This window comes from Dermacentor andersoni, chromosome 4 (assembly GCF_023375885.2).
Source record: "Dermacentor andersoni chromosome 4, qqDerAnde1_hic_scaffold, whole genome shotgun sequence".
NCBI classification, from domain to species: domain Eukaryota; kingdom Metazoa; phylum Arthropoda; class Arachnida; order Ixodida; family Ixodidae; genus Dermacentor; species Dermacentor andersoni.
In genome coordinates, this window is record NC_092817.1 from 468,717 (window position 1) to 483,922 (window position 15,206).

General features: G+C 48.6%; 1 protein-coding gene across 6 annotated transcripts in view; it reads right to left on the reverse strand.

Moving 5' to 3' along the window:
- Positions 1–15,206, reverse strand: part of tweek (transmembrane protein KIAA1109 homolog tweek) — a 647,796-nt gene that overhangs the window by 218,958 nt on the left and 413,632 nt on the right. For all 6 annotated transcript variants that reach the window (XR_008613545.1, XR_008613544.1, XM_050182732.3 and 3 more), the window contains exon 41: positions 2,708–2,839. Coding sequence is in view for 4 of the 6 variants with exons in the window: in XM_050182732.3 (XP_050038689.2) it covers positions 2,708–2,839 (132 nt within the window). In the remaining 2 variants the exon portion in view is untranslated. The remainder of the gene's footprint in view (positions 1–2,707; positions 2,840–15,206) is intronic.

Below are 15,206 nucleotides of genomic sequence, written 5' to 3' on the forward strand. Positions count from 1 at the left end.
TGAGGAGCAACGTCGTGATCCACTGTTCGCCAAGCTGAAAAGTGTCATGCAAGGTACAACGCTCCCAGAGAACGACCAACAATCACGCCTAATTAAGGACTTGGCTGTTTCAGCAGAACTGTAGTCTACTGGATTGCTCATTCAGCACAGAGGGAACCGAAAGGTGCCTTGGCTACCAGAGCGCTTGCGGACTCTGGTGATGAAAATGGTGCATGACCACCCCACCAGTGCACATGTGGGTTTTTTCAAGACATTGCAGAGTGTTTCTTCTCATTTCGTATGGCTAGGTAAGCCAGCAGATGTATCTAAATATGTCAGATGCTGCAAAGTTTGCCTGCGCACCAAGGCTAATCGCCAAAAGCCAGCAGGCCTTATGAGCAGCCAGTGGGCCACTGCACCGATGGAGGAACTTAGTGAAGATGTCATTGGACGATTATACCACTCACACCACGGCACCACCAGCACCTGCTGGTGGTGGTTGACAAGTTCACCAAGTTCACTGAATGGTTTCCTCTAAGAGCTGCTACCAGCCAAAACATTGTTCACTGCATGCGGCAAGTCTTCTGTCGGCATGGAGTACCAGTAGCAATTTGCAGCAGCAACGGGCGTACATTTGTCAGTATGCTTTGGAAGGGCCTCCTGGAGCAATGGGGCATAAGAGACTGTCATACCGTGCCTTAGTGCCCCGCTGGACAAATGGTAGAACGCCATAACGGTACAGTTAAGGAATGCCTCCGGGCCTGCTGCAAAAACCACAGGGAGTGGGACTCTCACATCCCCGAAATTGCCTTTGCTCTCCGCACCGCAGAGAGTGTTGTGACAGGCTACACGCCTGCCTTCCTGTGTTATGGTTGAGAGCTGCACACTCCATGGGAACCACCTGGCACCAAGGACAACGCTGAACCACCTGCTGCAGCTTACCATGCCTTTTCTGAAGAAGTTTGCCAGTGCCTTGCCCAGGCCTTTGAATTTACTCACAGACGGCAAACTGCCACTCAGGCAAAACAAAAGGCATATTACGACCATCACAGGCAGCCAGTTACCCTGAAACCAGGCGACCTTGTTCTCCTGGACAGCCATACTTTAAGTAATGCAGCAACAGGTGTCTCATTGAAGCTCGCACCAAGACGTTCAGGTCCTTATAGGATTACAAAGAATGTCAGTGCTAATGACTTCATCCTGACAGACCCAACGACAGGGCGCCGTCATGGGACAGCGTATTATGAACCCTGACTGGACATGCCCATGACGAGTTCACGTCCTATGGAGGAGAGACGTCTAAGTCCTGTGGCGGAGACAACCACTGCAAGGCCGAGAGATGGCGCCACTGAACAGAGCGACATTATCATCACTGATACGGAGCCAAGAGATGGCGCCACTGGACAGAGTGACATCATCATTACGGATACGGAGTGGTGGAGAGACCGAGGCTAGGCAATAAAGGGTTGTACTTGTTCGAGACGTGGTGTGCACACTTCCTTCCTGACAACGTGTTACCCCAGCAGCACCCATCGTTAGAGCATGATTTCGTCTCGGTTTCCTGTCGCCATCTTAAAGCACTACGCAGTAGGAAAAGAACAAAATGTGTCTCGGGTGGTCGAAGGCCGCCAGCTCGATGCGCGACGGTGCAATTTGCCTCGTGCCACAACGATTCGTGCAACGGTTCGCACTATGTAGCCGTCAACTACAATTGAGTATGTCAAATTTTTTACTTACTTTGGATAGTATGTTAGGTTAGATTGTTGTACATTTTTCCTCTCGTTTTTTTCCATAACGTATGAACGAGGTTCTACCATTTGTAAATTTCTGCCTCCTCTTGATGAAACTTGTGCATGCACACAAATCGACAGTATAATGCAGCCTATTGCTGTGGGGCAGGACAAAACTGACTGTGCCAAAACAGTTTGTGAACAGGTTCAGTGTTGCGAACTGGTTTGCAAGCTGTTATAAATCTTTATTTCTGAAAACCAGAACTGAACTGGTACATTTTTCAGTCCAGCAACCTAGTTCAAACACACGGCCTAGAATTTTTTACTAACAACTGCACTCTCAGTCAGATATTCTTCTGCTTGTTCACTCACATTTCATCTATATAATATGAAACTGGTTGCATTAAGATCAGTCCAGCTGAGCATGTCAAGTGGCTATATCAATTTTTGATGAAAATACATTTTTTTGTCTAACCTCCAAGAACAATAAGACCTATATTAGCTTAGAAAGAAGAAGATTACCTTTTTAAGTAAGTGTGGAAGGCGCTTCTTAGGCAGAAGCGCATCCTTCAGGCTACGTATTCAGAGAGCCGCTTCAGAAAGATGAAGCAGCTTTGGTTCTAAAAATTGGTGAGGGATTGTACAGATGGGTAGTATAACACCATGGTTACTCATCATAACACAGTAATTGTATATTGAGCGAAAAACATCCAAATATATGGAAGACTGCAAAATGTTCATTCTACATATGTTTATATGTACTCGAGCTTTGTCATGAGAGAAGTGTGGATGGCTAAGTGAGCATGATTTTATACATGTACTTACCAAATAAATTTGCAATCCTTACGAAATGCAGCACCTGACTTGGCTGTATTTGAAAAGCATGTCAGATATCAGCTTTTCCCAGAGAAGGTAAAGTGAAGCCAGAGAGAAATGGCTGACACCACAGCAGATTTTTCAGGAACTATGCATATAAAATCATAAGTTATTGCACTCACCCCTTTGTTCAGTGGCATGCAGATGCCCAGGTCTTGCACTGTCAGCTGGAGAAATAGCGTGCCCAGTGCTTGGCTGCTCAGCTGAGGAAACTGTGGCACCCGCTCGAACAGCTGTTGGGTGGCTGTCAGTACCTACATCATCAAAGGTTTCATGTATCGCTCAAGGGCTCAAATGCATCACACGCACTCACCTTAAGGTGAACCAATAAGAGAACTTTTCTCGTGTTTTCACTCCAGGCAATATTAGCAACTAATCAGTGTAGAACCTGGATGAGAAATCTCTAAACTGCGCATGTGCAGCAGTCTATCGCAGCTATGGCTAGACTGCACAGCATGTACCAAAGCATCTTTCCTTCTCATAACCGAAAGCATATGTGCTCCAGTGTTTGCGTTGCACAGTATGACACCACCTTTGACCAAGGTTCGGCAGTGCAATCAGTTTGGCATGTTGCCATGTAGCAAAGTGCTTCTGAACTGTTGAATAAAATTTGTTACAAACAACTTTGCGCACCACCGGATTTATGTCTGATCGGCACAATATCATCAGTAAATGTTCATTTTGAACTAAAGAAGGTTCATTACAGCAATTTAAAGGAAATGTTTGCTTTGCTAACAACATTTTAGATGCCCAGATTTAGAGAATTATGTTTGCTTTGATACACAGTAGAACCCACTTATAACGATAACAGTTTTAACAATCTATCGGTTATAACAATGAGAAGCTGCTGTACCATCAACTTTTATATTTTTTTCATAATGAAATAACCCGCTTTCTACAATTCCCCGATGCTGCATTATCAGTTATAACGATGAAGTCTGGATGCTGGGTTTCCATGCCAAAAGGTAGTGTAATGCAAAATCCTTCAAAAGAAATAAATAAAATGAGAAATTCGAGTTACTGAATGATGGCCTGCTGTCCCAACAGCCGCCACGCACTCATTTTCCAGCCTTCTCTGCGCGCCTCTTTCCTGTCGCACTTCCACTGATCCGAACACGAATGGGCTGCACCCATAGCTCTACGCCGCGCCACCCTCCGAAACATTAATGCACCACACCAGCCACGCTGCTCCCAGATTGCTCGCTGGCTCCCCATTCAGCGCAGTTATGCAAACAGCTTAATCTCTCACATTCGTCTTTGTTGGCTGCATCAAAATCGTTCCTGGCCATGTGGTTTCTCAGCTTCGTTTGACTCGCCGCCGAAAAGGAAGATGGCTGTTCCGCCCACTGATCATCAGCAATGCACGATGTTGCCGGTGAAAAGAAAGCGCACGGCTATAGATTTGGAAACTATGTGCTTCTAACCGAAGAGGCGATCATCGCGAACGTGCCTGCATCGGATAGTGATGGCGATGACGGCAGTGATGATGTGGTAGGACAAGCTGCCTCAACATTGTCCTTACAGGAGGCCTGGCACATGATTCAGTCCCTCCGAGGCTTCGTTTTTGCAAGGGACCTTCCGCTGCATTATGTGAAGCATCTGGGTGTTTTGGAGGAAGATGTCGGCAAGCTTCACACAAAGCATGCAAGGCTGACAGACATAGGGTTTTTATCGTGCAAGCCAGTGAAAAGTACAATGAAATTTTAATATAATGAACTTCAGGGGACCAAGGTAAATTGTTCATTATTCTGAAAGATCGTTACAGTGAAAGCCACAAAATTAACCATTTCACCCATTAACCCATTAGTTCATAAGTTGTCACCATATGAGCTATTCCACGAAAATGTTGTTGTTGGCTCTCGGCACACACCGTCGCTACTTTCCATAGATTCCATTGCCACATACCACGAAGTACTGTAAACAAGAGTGACATGTGCAAATCAGATGCTGACGCTGAGAAAACTACCGAAAAAAATGTAGTTGCCTCTAAAGCGTAATGTTTTCTGCCTTTTGTTTGTTTTTCACATTTCTTGCCCGTGGACACCACAACTGTCTCACTGGAGGCACACCTAAACTATGTCAACACACAAGCACGTGAAAATGGCACCATCTGGAAAGTGCAAAGTGCGACTGTGTGGCATCCCTGTGAGTAGGGAGGTTGCATTTCACCATGCGCAGCTAGTGCGGCCACAGAAAGAAGTGCGAAACAAAGAGGCGTGCGCAGATAGACGAAAGCGACACGCCTATGTTGCTAGGTGACACATTTCTGGGCAGAGCATGCGCTCTCGCAAAACCTGATACGTTGTCGCTTCCGCTCGCCCACATTCTGTTTTTCTCTAGCACCATCTCAGGTTTTCCGAGCCCCACTTCTGCCCTCTTTCTGACGTACGCCCTCTGTGCCTTGTTGCCTGTTAGCCTACTGTTTAGGCTGCTGTGAAGGATACACGAAAAGCTAAGAATCCCCAGACATTGGAATATTAGTTCATAGTACTAAGGAGTTGTTAACATCACAGGGAAACTGAACAACAATCATTATTCTGAAAGTCTATTATTCTGAAGTTTGTAGTATTGACATATTTTTACATTGAAACTATAGGTTAGCAGGGGATTTCTGAAAAGTTTATTAATCTGAGAGCTTGTTAGTGTGGTGTTCATAGAAATGAGGTTTCACTGTACGTGGCGAGATGCTTGTGGCGATCTTGCCTCAGCATTTCTTCTGGATTTCTTAAGCTGACAGGCTGCCATAGCAGTATTCTCGCATTCTTTAAAGGCCCCTTTTAGGGTCACTAAAGTGATGCCTCAGTGGAGCTTGAATAACCCTTGTCGCCCGTTAGCCCTCTTTGCAGTTGCTATAGCAGTGCCATTCTTTAACGGCGATAGCCGCGGCTTGTTATGCGCAATCGGAGCATCCAGGAAGCAGTTAAACAAGGGAACACGATCTGCAGCTGGATGGGGGAAGGTGGTGGAGAAGGGCTCTGGGCCTGCTTGCCATTATAGTTTTCCACATCAACTCTGCCATCTCCCTATTTTGATTTTTTCATGCAACCCGGTTATAACAATTATTGGTAATAACAATGGAATTTTTATGGCACTTGAATATTGTTATAAGTGGGTTTGACAGTATGTTTTAGTTGGTTTTGTTATTTTAATGAGGTGTGACTGCAAACATCATTGAAAAAATGTTGTGGCAGAATACTTCCAGGCTTGACAACTTCAAGTGAGCATGTCGCCAACTAAGGGGTTGCAGCGTAGCACCAGAACAAGAGGATCAACATTGCAGGCTCTTAGAACGAACTAGCATGTGCTGTGCTTGCGCCATGAGTATGCGCCGTGCAACTTTATTTTTGTCGTATTTTACAGTGCCGAATGAGAGCGCCGACCATTAGCATCGGTGCGTAGCGGTGTCAGTGGGTGCTACAGGGCCCTTGCCCAGATGGAATGGTGAAATGCACTCATCGACAAAGTGGAGATGGTGCTGTCTTGCTTACATGCAGATCAGCGGATACGCCGGTGACTTCTGCGGAAAGCACTATGGGAGCCGTCTCAAGGTAAGCCGGCTTGAGGCAGTCTAATGAGACAACCTCTTTGCAACCATTCAATAGGATGGTGGCGGACTTTGGCACCTTGTGAAGGACACGGTACTGCCCATCGTATTAGGGCATAAGAGGTGCCTTTAGAGTGTCTCGTCTGAGAAAAACGTGGGTCAAAGACGTAATGTCTGAATACACAAAGATGCTGTGGTCTGAAGATTGAGGCGGGATAGGGCACATTTGCTGAATGCAGTCCTCTACGCATTACGCATCCTCAAAGCAAAGTACTGCAACAGCTGGAGCAAAGGGTCCGAAGGAACAAACAAGTCTCCAGGAAGCCGCAGAGGTTCACCATAGACAAGTTCAGCCGGAACTTGTTAGAATGTACCGGAAGTAATGAGTGGTCCAACCAAATCAAAATGGACATGGTCAAAGTGACAGCCAGGTGGCAAAACAGACTGTGTGGAAGTGTTCATGTGGCGGGTAACTTTGGCAGTGTGGGACGCAAGGCACAAATGCGCCCACTAGTGAGCACTGGTGTTAATGCTTGGCCATACGTAGCGCTGCGTGGCTCAGATGCTGGGATGTCAGATGTCGCGAAGGAACTGGAACACCGCTCGACGGAAGGCAGTTGGAATGAAGGGGTGAGGTGCAGCCGCTGATATGTCACAGCAGAGTGAGCCAGAGTGAGCCAGCAGAGTGAGCCAGGTACAAACGGGTGAGGAATGAGTTGTAAATGGAGGGGACAAGGATGGTCACGTAGCGCTTGCAGCTCAGGGTCTTCCATCTGCGCCCAAGCTAGACATTCCCTGTCCACAGTTGATGTAGAAGTGCCGAGGAAAATGATGTGGGAGAGTGCATCAGCTACCTCATTTTTGGGGCCTTTGATATGCCGGATATCCATAGTAAACTCTAGTATATAGGCCAGTTGACAAAGTTCAAGTGCGACGTACTTGGAAGAGCTTGTACGGAAGACATACACCAGAGGCTTATGGTCCGTTTGAACATAAAATGGCTGGCCCTCCAAGAAGTTCCGGAAGTACTGGATGGTGGAGTAGATGGCGAGCAGCTCGTGGCCAAAAATGCTGCTGCGAGTCTCGGCAGGTTGGAGCTTCCGAGGGAAGAAGCCCATTGAAGTTTATTCGCTGCTGGAGAACAGTGCCAGTGGCCACACTGGAAGCATCCACCGTGATGCGAGTAGGTACATTAGTTCTCGGGTGGATAAGAAGTACCAAATCGGCGATGGCTTCTTTAACAGTCCTGTGAGCAGCTTGAGCTTCAGGAGACTAGGAAAGTGTGAATGAGGAGCCCTTGGTCATGCGAAGAAGGTCAGTTGATGGATGCAGAAGCTCAGCGCAGTGCGGAATAAAGTGGTGGGAGAAATTCACAAGGCCCACGAACTCAGGCAGCTGGAGTAGGGTAGTGGGTGCTGGGAAGTCTTGCACGGACTGGGCATGGGAGGGCAACAGAGGGATTCCCAGTGCTGAGATGTAGTGACCCACGAACTCGAGCTCAGAAGACCCAAAGACACATTTCTGGGAGTTGACAGCCAGGTCAAATTGTTGATGGCACTGAAAGAGTTTCAGGAAGTGACAATCATGATCTTGTGGATTGGGACTCGTGACGAGGATGTTGTTGATGTAGGCAAATACAGCTGGGAGGCCGTGCTTTACCTCAGCAATTATTCTTTGGAATGTTTAAGCTGCATTGTGTGCCCAAAGGGCATGCGTACCTACTCCAACAGGCCAAAGGGTGTAGTAATGACTAAACAGGGATTTGGTGGTAGGCCTTTACAAGGTCTCCTTTACTAAATATTTTGCATCCTTTCATGTGGCCTTTGAAATCTTGAATGCGTGGAAAGAGATAGTAGCTATCGCGGACCGTGTGGGTGTTGAGCACACAGTAGTCGTCGCACGGATGCCAGTCACCCGGTTCTTTCTTGGGTGTTGTGTCGGCAGCGGCAGGCAAGTGGGGGCCCCCGGCCAGCGAACGCGTGGCGAACACCGACGCAGAGAGGGAGACTCGGAGCTAACTGCTCCCGATGAAAACCGGAATGAAGACTCAGCCGACCTGCGGCCGTTTATTACTAAAAAGGACTTCACGTGCCAGATGACCCCTCCCGATTGGTCCCAGCTCGTCACATGACAGAAGGGGGGTGCGCCATCTAGCTAAACTACTAGAAACATAAATGTATGATAACACAGAGATCTGGCAGGGGGCGACACTATACTACATCATCCCCCCCTGGAAACAAAGTAAGCGTACAGTGAAACGCGCACACATGATGCGCACTTAAGTCCAAGGACAAATTCAGTTCGTTCCCCCCCACGTTCACACACGCGCACCAGTCGCACACAAAGCATGCACTTAAGTCCACAACAAATTCAGTCCGTCCCCGCCCAAGTTCACTACACGCGCACCAGTCTTGGGCACCAAAACACAGGCAGTCACTCAAACAAAGTCCGACAAGGAACACGGCACAAGACTCACTGCACCGCAACAAGGAACACATTTTATACCTGTGTGAACGAAAAATGTGAACTGTCTCCTAAATGTCACAGCGAGGCCCCTAGCCGTGGCATTTCGAAGACGGCAATACGGTCTACATTCAAGAGACATAATCATCGAGCCACGGAGGCCGTTTTCTGTCACGCTGAGGACGCGTGCGTACCTCAGAAGAACTTTGGGGGTCGCGACGCGTATTGGTCGACATTGAAGACCTAGTCGTCCCACTACTATTTCCCTCCCCCTGGTTGGAAAACGGAATGTGGTTGTCGCTCAAAGCTGGAGAGGGTTGCCCAGGAAACTCCTCTCGACGTCCCAACAAGTCCTGGGATGCTAACGATTCCCCCATGGAATCCGAAACGATTGCCGACTGTATAGACTCGGAAGTGATACAGTCAGACGCACTACTTAACTGATGCCTATGAAAGGACGATGTCACGACAGACGTGTCATCGGAATGACTATCCAGGTTTGAATATGAGCACAAAAAATCTTTATCCGTTGTGGACAATGTACTATGTTTTGAATTATCTACTACTGTGGTTAACTTAGACGCATTCCACGTCTTCCCATCACTGAGTACAAAAGTGGATGGTCCTACCTGGGCCTTCACTGTACGGGGTTTACTGTACTTGAAAAATCCTTTCTTGGCAAGTTTTACTTTGATGGTGTCTCCTACCTTGATACGAGTTGCCTGAGCACCTCTACGTTTGTCTACATACCGTTTAGTTTGCCGCTGTTTCTGCGACACTCTCTCGCGAGCTTGAGGAAGAAAACTGTCCTGAACCGCTATGTGCTTATGCAACCTGAAGTTGCTAATATCTATCTTTGAAAGAGGTTGACGACCATGAAGTAGGAAAGCTGGGGAGAGACCCGTTGTAGCATGTGGCGTAATCCTATAAGAACCCAAGAATTCTGAAATGCTTTTCGAAGCATCTCGACCTTCAAGCCTTGCTACCTGCAGGTGTTCCTTAATGACTCGGTTGAACCTTTCTATTTGACCATTTCCCTGAGGATAATAGTTGGAGGAGAAAAAATGAGCGATTTCCTTTTCCTTTAGGTAATCTTGGAATTGTTTTGAGACAAACTGGGGACCATTGTCTGTAACTATAGAGTCTGGCAACCCTTCACGGCTGAAAGCCCAGTCAAGAAGCTTAATGAGATCATCTGTGGAGATGGAATTAGTACCAAGTACTTCTGGCCACTTTGAGTAGTAATCAACTAGAGTGACTAGATACCTAGGGTAGGATGTGTCTAGTGGGCCAATGATGTCCATTCCCAATTTCTGCCAAGGCCCGTTCGGCCATTCAACTGGCTGCAATGGAGCTACATGAGGCTTTGCAGACTTGTCTGCCAACTTACATACATGACAATGCTTTACATACTGTTCAACAGTGCTATCCATCTGGGGCCACCAATAGCGTTCACGAAGAAGCTGCTTGGTACGTACTATACCCTGATGATTTTCATGTGCCAGCTGTAGAAATGTCGGTATTAGAACACTGGGTATTACCACACGATCACCACGCATGAATAATCCATCTACAAAGGACAATTCTTCGTTTACATGAAAGTAAGCTATTAAAGCATTGTCTATGTTTTTCTTAGAAGGCCAACCCTCTGCTAGGCATTTACTGACCTTCTGAAGAGTTTCATCTGTGCTCGTAGCTAGTTGCACTGTTTCCTTGTCAACGACCGATGTGACTAAGGATACTATTTCTTCCTCCTGAACTACATTCTGCGAATCCTTTACTGGAAGTCTAGACAAGGCATCAGCTACTAAATTTTCTGCCCCTTTGCAATATTCAATCTGAAAGTTGTAATACAGGAGCCTGGCTGACCATCTCGAAATGCGAAGAGGTCGACGACCTGAGTCGCTGGCGGACAGTAATGCAACTACTGCTTGATGGTCAGTTCGAAGAGTGAACCGTCTACCCCAAGCGGACAGTAATGCAACTACTGCTTGATGGTCAGTTCGAAGAGTGAACCGTCTACCCCAGAGGTAAACATGCCATTTTTCACATGCGAACAAACATGCTAGCGCTTCACGCACTCCTACAGAATACTTTCGTTCAGCTACGGACAAAGTTCTAGATGCAAAAGCTACAGTTTCTAGCTTAGAACCATACGGTTGTTGTAACACAGCACCAACACCAACATCAGATGCATCAGTCGTGACTACCACAGGCAATTCAGGGTTGAAAATCTTAATGACAGGGGAACATGTCAGACGAGCTTTCAACTGATTGAAGCTGCGTTGTGCATCATCAGACCAAGCAAAATTTTGCCCTTGCCTGAGCATGAGGCGAAGCGGTTCCACAAGTTCTGCATAATGATTAATGAACTTGGCATAGTAACCAGCTAATCCTAAGAAGGATTGCAATGACTTAATATCTGTAGGAGCAGGCGCATTCAGGATTGCCTTTACCTTGCTCTCTGTAGGCGAAATGCCTTCAGCTGAAATTTTATGGCCCAGAAAAGTCAGTTCTCTCACAGAGAAGACACATTTTTCATTCAGTTTCATACCACTGTTTGAAATGCAAAGCAAGACTTCTCTTAAGTTAGCATCATGCTCAGGTTTTGTCTGACCCCATACCAAAATGTCATCAAGGTAACAGACAACATTCTTACAACTCTGCAAGATTTGTGACATCATTTCCTGAAACACTGCTGGCGCGGATGCCAAGCCAAAACAGACACGCTTGAACCTAAATAAGCCTTCATGAGTTATGAATGTAGTGAGATCTCTACTACCTTCTTCCAGTAACAGCTGGTGGTAAGCAGATGCTAGATCCAGCTTAGAAAAATATGTGGCACCATGAAACATTTGTAATAACTCTTCTACGTGCGGCAAAGGATACCCATCAATGACAATTGCCTTATTCGGTTCCCGTAGGTCTACACAGAGCCGGATGGCTCCATCCTTTTTGCGCACCACGACGAGTGGAGACACCCATTCAGAAGCCTCGACGCGCTCGATGACGTCGCAGTTCATTTGTCACCTGGTCACGGAGAGCCGGGGGTAGTCTGCGCAACTTTGAAGATACTGGTTCCATACCTTGCCGCCGATGTATTCGGTGCACAAAGTTTTTGACGAGTCCCAACTCGCCACTGAAGAGGTGATCAAAACCCGGAGGCACACCTGTGGGGCTCTGTACTGGAGGAAGCGAAGCCAGGCAGCATGTCAGCGACGTACCGTCGATTTGTATTCCCAAGCGCTGGATGGCGTCAAGGCCCAGCAGTGATGTTCCTGTAGACATTACGTGGAACGTGACTGAGCACGACCTTTGAAGAAACTGGACAGTGGCTTGGAAAAGGCCTTGAATGTCGATGCGTTGCTTGGAGAAATTCCTCAAGTCCACTGCTGTTTTTGACAGTCTGTGCTGTCGACCAAAGTGCTTTCTAATATCTTCAGCCGTCATCAACGAGACAGACGCTCCTGTGTCCACGAGCAGCCGCATGGCGACGCCGTTAACTACGACCGGGACTTGTAAATCCTTTTTAGTTTCCAAAGTGCTCACTGTCAAGACAGACGCGGACGGCTGTCCTGCGGAAGTTGAAGACAGCGTCTCTTCAGAAGAGACGTGCTGAACAGTACGGGTTTTTCGGCATACTGATGCAAAATGGCCCAACGTGTGGCAGGCGTTGCACCGCCGGTTCCTTGCTGGACAATTCCTGTATGTTGCAATATGTTTCGTGCTGCTACACCGGTCGCATGAACTACGGTTGAAATTAGGGTCTTTCTTCGCATCCTGTGCTTCATTGCGGGTTTCGGAGGAGCGTCGCGAAAAATGTCGCTCATCTGGGCGGCCTCCCGGAAGACGTCGGCCATCTTGGCGGCTCCTCGGAAGAAGTCGGCCATCTTCTTGGCCTCCCGGACTACGTCGGCCATCTTGGCGGCTCCCCGGAAGAAGTCGGCCATCGTGGCTCGTCGACGGAGCGCCAAGTTGAGCTGCCTCGATTCTTTGAATTTTTTCGGAGTCGAACACGCGGTTCGCTCGTTGTAGGGCTTCTAAAGAGCGTCCAATTTCTTCTGCCTTGTCCAGGGACAAGGTTTCGCCATGCGCCAGTAACTTTTCGCGAACGCTGACGTTCGCTACCCCATGTATTATTTGGTCTCGGACGCGCTCATTGTAGCTTGTGCCGAAGTTGCACTGTACCGCCTTCTCTTTCAGTGCGGTCACGAATTCCAGGAATCCTTCTCCCTCGAACTGCCTTCGACTGGTGAATTCGTGCCTCTCCGCCAGAACATTTGTTGATGCGGCGAACAGCCGATCAAGCCGCTGCAAGAGTTTCTGGAACTCTGCCCCTGGCGGGACCGCATCACTTGACGATGACGCTGCGCCGGTCGACTGCCTTGCTGCTTCACTTGATGCTGACGCTGCGCCGGTTAACTGCCTTGCTGTTTCCTGCTCCTCGTCTGCAAAGTACTTCCATTGTCCCTCACGCCCGAGAGCGCTGACGAGCGCGGACGCTCGTCACGCGTCCGTCCAGTCGCCACCGCCGGCCGCTTCGAGGTGGGCCTGAAAAATTTTTTTCCATCGATGCCATGGAATTAACGGTGGCCCGGGCAATTCCAGAAAAACGGGAAGGTTCGCCGTGAAAGACGCCATGCCCGGTAGCGTGCAGGAGACAGTGCAGAAAACAAGCCGGAGCTCGCAGCAGGAATGGGGCAAGGAAGAACAAAGGGGCGAGAAGGCCTAGGCTCGGAAGCCTCGCGACGCCAAGTGCGTCGGCGGCGTTTGCTTGCCATGCGGACACAGGAAGGGACGCTTCACTTACGAAGCTCGTTGGTTTCCTGGGGCTTCGGTCGGAACCGCAGCGGGAATCCCATCCTTGTCGCCAAAAGATGTTGTGTCGGCAGCGGCAGGCAAGTGGGGGCCCCCGGCCAGCGAACGCGCGGCGAGCGCCGACGCAGAGAGGGAGACTCGGAGCTAACTGCTCCCGATGAAAACTGGAACGAAGACTCAGCCGACCCGCGGCCGTTTATTACTAAAAAGGACTTCACGTGCCAGATGACACCTCCCGATTGGTCCCAGCTCGTCACATGACAGAAGGGGGGTGCGCCATCTAGCTAAACTACTAGAAACATAAATGTATGATAACACAGAGATCTGGCAGGGGGCGACACTATACTACATTGGGCACCAGATGGAGCGGGGAGGCCCAACTGCTGGACAAAGGGCGAAAAAACCAGCTGGAGCATGTGCTCGAATTCTCGTTTAGCAATGGCCAGACACTCATCGAAGAGGCTGCGCGGAGGAGCTGCGATGGGTGGACCAGGCGTGACAATGTCATAGGTTACGCTGTGCTAGGGTGGCTGATTTAAATTGCAGGGCCTTGTCACCTGAGCAATGCCATAGAGGATATGAACGTTTGGGCATGGTGTAATCAGCATGCAGATGCCAGTGGGAGTGACAGCCGACAGAACTCCAGGTATGCAGGGTCACGTCTTGCTGTCAATCAGGTGACGACGACACATGCTGACATCTAGGTTGAAATGGGTCAGGAAGTTGGAGCCGAGGATAGGCTGATTGATGTTGGCAACAATGGTGAAGACCCAACGGAATGTGTGCCGCAAGCCAAGGTTGAGAATGAGGAACCATAGACCATATGTGGCGATGGAGGTAGAGTTCACCACGCAGAGGGGAGGGCCACATGACTTAGAAGTGCAGTCACACTTGGACGACAGCAGCAAGCTTATCTTGGCACCCATGTCTACAAGGAAGCGCAGGCAGGAAATGCAATCCATGATGATGAAAAGGTGGCTGGGTTCAGAAGCGTAGACTGTTGGGCCAGTTAGTGCATGATGTAGTGTCGGTGAGCGGAAATACAGGCAGGAAGAAATGGAGTCCTGTCCACTCCGTTTCTTCCCGCTCGTATTTCCACTCAACAACATTACATGTGGCCGGGTTGTAAGGTGAGGTCACATGCAGCCGTCAGTGATCTTGCAGTGCATTTCCCCCTGCCCACTAGCATGAGGACTTGCACTTTTTAAGCGTACAGATGGCACCATAAGTATATGGCATCGACCATTCTGGACTTGTTCGCGGCACCGTATATTTACGTCATTGACCCTGAAAGGGTTAATCTTGTGATTCCCTTCCTATACATCTTCTGTGTACTCGCGCGTGTGCACATTCACATGTTCAGTGCCCTCTTTTTCTTCCCTCTCTCCCCATGGCTATATATTAAGCCAATTTTGACCTCCATAAATAGTTCCAAGTAGCGCCTTGTCCTGTTATTGTTTGTTTCTTCATTGGAGTGCTGTTTCTGTTCGTGCTTCATCTTTTTGAAAGCTGTGACGTCCTGTGGGTGCGAGGAAGCATCAGGCAGAAGGTTGCCTGAGGGCAGTAGGTTGCTGTGGTTGGTAATTCGTAGTCCTGAGTCACCAATGCCGCGGACCGAGGGGTTGCAGCGGAGCGCCAGAACAACAGGACTAACGTTGCAGGCTCTTAGAATGCACTAGCGTGTGCTGTGCTTGGGCCACGAGCACGCACCACCCAACTTTATTTTCATCATCTTCCACAGCGTCGACCGAGAGTGCCGACCTTTAGCGACTGTGTGTTGCAGTGTCGGTGGGCAC